The 6,000-nt window shown below is 36.6% G+C and overlaps 1 protein-coding gene across 20 annotated transcripts in view; it reads left to right on the top strand.

The window, feature by feature from the left end:
• The first annotated feature begins 2,342 nt into the window (after window positions 1–2,342).
• The window catches only part of usp10 (ubiquitin specific peptidase 10), a 37,849-nt gene continuing 34,191 nt past the window's right edge, over window positions 2,343–6,000 (top strand). For 16 of the 20 annotated variants that reach the window (XR_015496503.1, XR_015496501.1, XR_015496502.1 and 13 more), the window contains exon 1: window positions 2,343–2,607. Coding sequence is in view for 8 of the 20 variants with exons in the window: in XM_087262256.1 (XP_087118382.1) it covers window positions 2,587–2,607 (21 nt within the window). In the remaining 12 variants the exon portion in view is untranslated. Of the gene's footprint in view, window positions 2,608–2,672; window positions 3,053–6,000 lie in introns of those variants that run through there. The other 4 variants (XM_087262248.1, XM_087262251.1, XM_087262250.1 and 1 more) reach the window with 4 other exon arrangements.

Below are 6,000 nucleotides of genomic sequence, written 5' to 3'. Positions count from 1 at the left end.
TACACTTACAGTGACTTTTAAATTTGTTTGTCCAATATCCATAGACTTATTATAATATTGGCAACATGTAAACCTAATCAATATGTGCACTACAGGTTAGCCATACACCTAATACAATAAACAGTAAAGGAAGTTACTTCAAATGGCAATTATCTTGCACGTCTACAAACAAAACCCGAACTTTATGGTCTTGCTAAATTCCTTAATTTCCTTCGGCTTAGTCCCTTTATTTATCAGGGGTCACCACAGCGGAATGAACTGTCAACTTATACAGCATATGTTTTACACAGCCAATGCCCTTCCACCTACAAACCAGTACTGGGAAACACCCATAACCTCTCACATTCACACACAACAACAACAACAACAAATTTAGTTTAATCAATTCACCAATAGTGCATGTATTTGGACTGTGGGGGAAACCGGAGCACCCAGGGAAAACTCACGCCAACACGGGGAGAACATGCAAACTCCACACAGAAATGCCAACTGACCCAGCCAAGGCTTGAACCAGCAACCTTCTTGCTGTGAGGTGAGCATGCTACCCACTGCGCCACCGTGCAGCCCCTTGCTAAATTCATTGGAAGTAATTTACGCTGTAATTGACACTTTTTTGTTGATTTTTTGACCCCTGTAATTAAACATAAAATTTTATTTTTAATTTATGCATCATTTTGTAATATTTTGTTCATCTCTGCCCTATCCTCCTTTGTCCTCCTTACAATTTAGTATGTTTTAATGTTTCTTGTGCAGCGCTCAGCATAATTAAGTAGAACCATTAAAAAAACAATGTATTTTGGTGCATTTAAGCTAAATAGATTTATTAAACAGATATATTTATTAAAATAATATTTTAGTCACCAAACATATTTAGAAATCGAAAGATAATATAATTAAAAATTTAAGCAAAATATTGCAAAATAAATTACAAACTAAATCACACTAAATTTTTCCAGTTTTTTGCTTCTCTTAATTTTTCCTTTTTATTTTATTTATAATTAACATTTTTCTATAACATAAATTTGGCTGTACTAGTTTTTGGACCATTATCGTAAGTTATTTTGTTAGATAAGCTCCATTTTTGGTTTCAGTACTGACCAATCTAATGTATATGCACAAATATATTGTATAGCTTCTTATTAAAAATATGCATTTAAAAGATAGATTTGTGAGGGGTGTACTTATATACGCTGCTGAACATGGTATATGTAAAAATCTTGGTAGCTTGTACCAATTAACTTTCATAGTAGGATAAATACTATTCTAAAATACTATGGGAGTCAATAAGTACAAGCTAACAGAGTTTATTTTAAAAATATCTTTTGTGTTCAACAGAGGAAAGAAAGTCAAACAGGTTTGGAAGAAGTGAAGGGTGAATAAGTGACGGAAGAATTTCCTGTTTTGGTTGAACTTGGTACTTGTTTATCTACTGTTTCCTTTTTTATTTTATTGCTACGATATATAAAACTTAATTAGAAAATGATATTATTAAGTAATATTTATTAAATATTTATTAAATATTAATGATATTAATATATATTAATATATTAATGATATTAATATATATTAATATATTAATGATATTAAATATTTATTAAATATTAATGATATTAATGATATTAATGATAATTAATATTAATGATATTATTAAGTAATATTTATTAAATATTAAATATGCTCAGCATCCTAGTGCAAGTTTGAATTTGCACGTCATTTTGGCGCGCCCACCCTCCCGGCAGAACGTCAACGCACGCACACGAGCCCGTTGAAGCCTGATTTATACTTCTGCGTCAAACACCGGCGTATGCTACGGCGCTGACGCATAGCCCTTCGCCGTGGCCATCGCCGTCACTGACGTGCACCTCTCAAAAAATGTAACTACACGTCGCAACGACGCGTAGCATAAGCTCTGTGATTGGTCGGCTTGGTAGCGCTGACGAGTCTGGGCGGGACCGAGAGGCGCGCGAATGGCGCGACGCCGCGCGAGCGATTGTTTACAAGTGTGGAGTCCCGTGAAGGAGCTCCGGATGGAAAGTTTTGTTTTGTGTTTACCTCATAGTTAAAGTTGTTGCACGTCCGCCGGTTCCTGCCTCAAAATGAGCGAGTTTGAGCCACTTGTACATCCCGGAAGTGTTCAGGAAATGCAAAAAAGTAGCGAAGAAACTTGACACAGAGGAACATTTACACCTCACTGCCAACTAGCGTTTCGGAAGTGTTAATGCAGACCGGCAGAGACAGCGCGCAGAAGTATAAATGCACAGCCACGCGCGTTGCCTGCGCCGTGGGTTACGCCGGTCACCTGACGCAGAAGTATAAATCAGGCTTGAGAAGGGAGCGCGCGCGAGCGCCACTGGCAGCACACAGGCGCGAGATAAAGATGGCGGCGACGGTGGGGGAAACGGCGTGATATGCTGGAGTAGTGGCACTAAACCTGAGTAAAACCACTGTATGACAAACCATAGCAAAATGGAGACCATGTCACAGTAGGTGTTTACTGGTAATACCAAGTACTACAAACTCACCTTACCCCCCTACCCCCCCGAGAGAACATTCATCTTGTGATTGTGGAGAAATCTCACCGGGAGCATGGCTTCGCAAAGTAACCAGGTACGGAAACCGTTTTGAAGCTTTCATTTACAGTTTAATATCGTAGAGATTGTTTGTTTTGCTTTGTGCTGTACTTTCTGTTGGACTGTGCGTGCGAGCTCATTGAATCGGCAGCATGGCTGCAGGCCCACAGCCTTCACGCGCTTATTCAAAACCACTAGCATTCCGTCTGCTAGCTCACATTCAGGCGGCCATTATAATAAAGGTTTACGGGTGATTTACAGCTGTCATGAGGCTGTGTGTGTGGCATAGCGCTGAGTGTGTGTTTTTCGGCCATGAGTTTGTGTTTGGCCCTCCCGCTCACGCTGCTGCAGCGGCCTGGCCACGCGCGCGTGCTCGGTTAATAACGGTCATTAGCAGGCGGACGCGATCTTGCACTGAACACACCGCGTTTCGGCGACATTTCTGTCGGATACCGCCTGTGTGGCACACTCCACCGAATACAGTAAGAAAGTGTTAAGTGTTTCCGCGGAGTGTCTTCAGTTCAAGCAAGTTGAAATAGAGTCGTGTCGTGCTGCTAATGTAGTGAAATAGGCCTGTTGATTGGGGGCGGTATCGCTTCCTGTCTTCAATCCCATTCAAACTCTTGCGTTTGACTTTTACGTTTGTTTCTTGATCACATCGCATCCATTATATTTCTAGTGACAGCTCGTCACCACCAGGCTGTGTTTTTAGTGTCTTTAGACTGGTTTTGAAGTCAGCTAACTTTGAACGAGGCGCCGTGGTGAAGATGCTACATCATTGTAGCTCTGACTGCTAGCCACATGCTGAACTGTAGCGTCTCCACTGTGCTGTCAGTAAACGTGAAGTCTTGAATAATCAAATGCATCCCGATCGCGTTTAATGCGATGCATAGGGCTGGTATTTGTATTTATTAATGACGTGTGATATTTAAATGTGCTACTTTCATAAAGTTGGACGGCTTTTAGCACTGTTGCATTGATGCCATATGGCTGAAATGTGGTTAGTGTATTAAATGTGTAAAGTTATGGGTCATTCTGCTTAATAAAAGGTCTCTGACTGTAGGCAGTTTAGACACATAAAGCACAAGGTCCTGTCAAAGTAAGTTGCACATGTCATTTATGCATGTAAACTTTGAATTGTGTGACGTGCATTTGTCACCTTGCGTTGTTTTTAATAATACCTGTTTATTAGTACTACAGTTTTGTTAGGATTGTTGTAAGTAATTATTCTGGCAATGCTGATTGACATGGAACAACACCTTATGGAAAGTGTTTAGTTTTGACAGCATCTGAACACCGGTGCCTCAGCGTCATTTATTTCTTTACTCATTAAATTTTGATTATTAGACAGAACTGTTGATGTAAACAGCATTTACTTTATGATTAAAAAGGCAAACACTTCAATATTTTCACATATGTAGTAAATACACATTTGTATCTTTTGAATACTTTTAATAACTATTAAACACTTAATGATGCAACTACTTTTTTTGCATGCAACTTGGATCTTCTGTAGATTTTTTTTTTTATTGAATTTTTTTATGCATTCGTTTCCTGCATAAACACATTGGATTGGGACAGGAGATGTAGTGTTTTAATGTTTAATGTATACAAAATTTGAATGACCCTGTCTATTTAAGACTCCCAGTGTGCTCAAAAATAAAGTATAATAAAGGATAGGCATGGGCCGGTATAAACTTGGGTAAAAATATCACAGGTTCACGGTATCTCACTATTGCGATTGCTGCTCTCAAATGAGTTCTTTTTTTTAAATGTCTTGGTAAAAAACAACACTTTTCCACAATGACAATGATTTTAAGAATCATTTTGGAGCAGTAAACATGTATGGCTAAGTAATTAAAACAAATCATTGACGTTTGCTCTATTTGTTAGTTTCTAAAACACAGATTTCTTAAGGCATCTTTAAAAAAAGGCATAAAAGGCATCTCTTGATATATTTTCTGCTGTAGATACTGTTCTAAAAACATTAAAAAAAAAACCTTACATGTGTCGTAGGAACAGTATAACAGAGTTTTTGTGGTATTAAAACTTTAACTTTTCCAAACCACGGTATACCTTGAAAACGGTTATCGTCCCATGCGTAATTAGAGGTAGTAATGGGCCAGTGTAAGATTCTGACAGTATGATAACCTTAAAAAATATATTGGGGTTTCACAATATTGTGATGTATTTCTTTCCCCTTTGAACACAATTTAGTTAATCTTGAGAAACATTTAAAATATTTTGGAGCAGTAAACACGTCAGGCTAAATCATTTAAGTGAATCATTGACTTGTGCTGTCTTTTGTTTCAAAAACACAGAGTTCTTGACAATTTAAAACGGCATCTTTGGAGATCTTTTCTGTCGGATATACTGTTAAAAACAAAAGTCTGGAGTAAAAAAAATCCTACATATTCCATAGGAACAGTATAGCAGAAAATGTTGGCGATTTTTAAAACCTTGACTTTTCTTTACTGCGGTATACTTTTGAAAAACGATTATTGTCCCATGCCTAAAAGATTTGATTGTTTTTAAAAAAAAATGCTAATGCATTTATTCTCTTGTTTATTTCTCCCTGCATATGTTTTTAATTCAAATTCATATTCTGCATGTAAAATAAATGTATCGGATAAGCTTCACTTCAGCAGATTTTATTTACTGTCTTTAAATTATATGGGCACGCTTTACGAAAAGATTCCCTTAGTGAAATGTCATTATATTTACTAACATAATTAAATAATAAACAATACATTTATAACAGTATTTATTCATATTTGTTAACATTAGTTAATACAATTGCAGCACATTAATGTTTTTTGGAATATTAAGAGTTATTAAACTAATAGAGCTCAGAAATGTATTGGCAGATATTTATTTATTATTTTGAGGCAAATAGCCATTTAATAAGAGGGATGAAGTACATCCAGGATGGTTATATTCACAGAATAAACCCATTCAGGCTTAAACAGCGGTGCTTCGCGCCAGGCTTTATTCTGTGATGACAACCTCCTGGATGTACTTTATCCCTTACTTAACAAGCACTAATTTTGTATTAATGCTTTCCTATATGATTAGTAAAGGCTTTACACAGGATGTCCGTGGGGGTATTAAAATGATAAATCAATTTAGAGAAATTTAAGACCCTTAAAGTATTTAAAAGTCTTAAAAGCTATTTTGGAGGATATTAAATTGTATCATGTTTGATAGTCATGTATAGTTGCTTGCTAAAGTTTGCCTTTATTTAATCTCTGAATATTGGGGTGCTGTGTACTTTATAAAATCTGCTGCTTTGCTTACAGCACAATAACCAGGCAAAGAGTAAAAAAAGTCACATGCTCATTTTATTTTTCTATTATCTTTTTCACTTTCTACAATATGAATCGGCCAATTTGCTAGTAAATAAATGAGTTTAAAGTATCATTAATTCATA

This window comes from Danio rerio, chromosome 7 (assembly GCF_052040795.2).
Source record: "Danio rerio strain M-AB ecotype USA chromosome 7, GRCz13ab, whole genome shotgun sequence".
NCBI lineage: Eukaryota > Metazoa > Chordata > Actinopteri > Cypriniformes > Danionidae > Danio > Danio rerio.
This window is presented reverse-complemented; position numbering and strand designations above follow the sequence as displayed.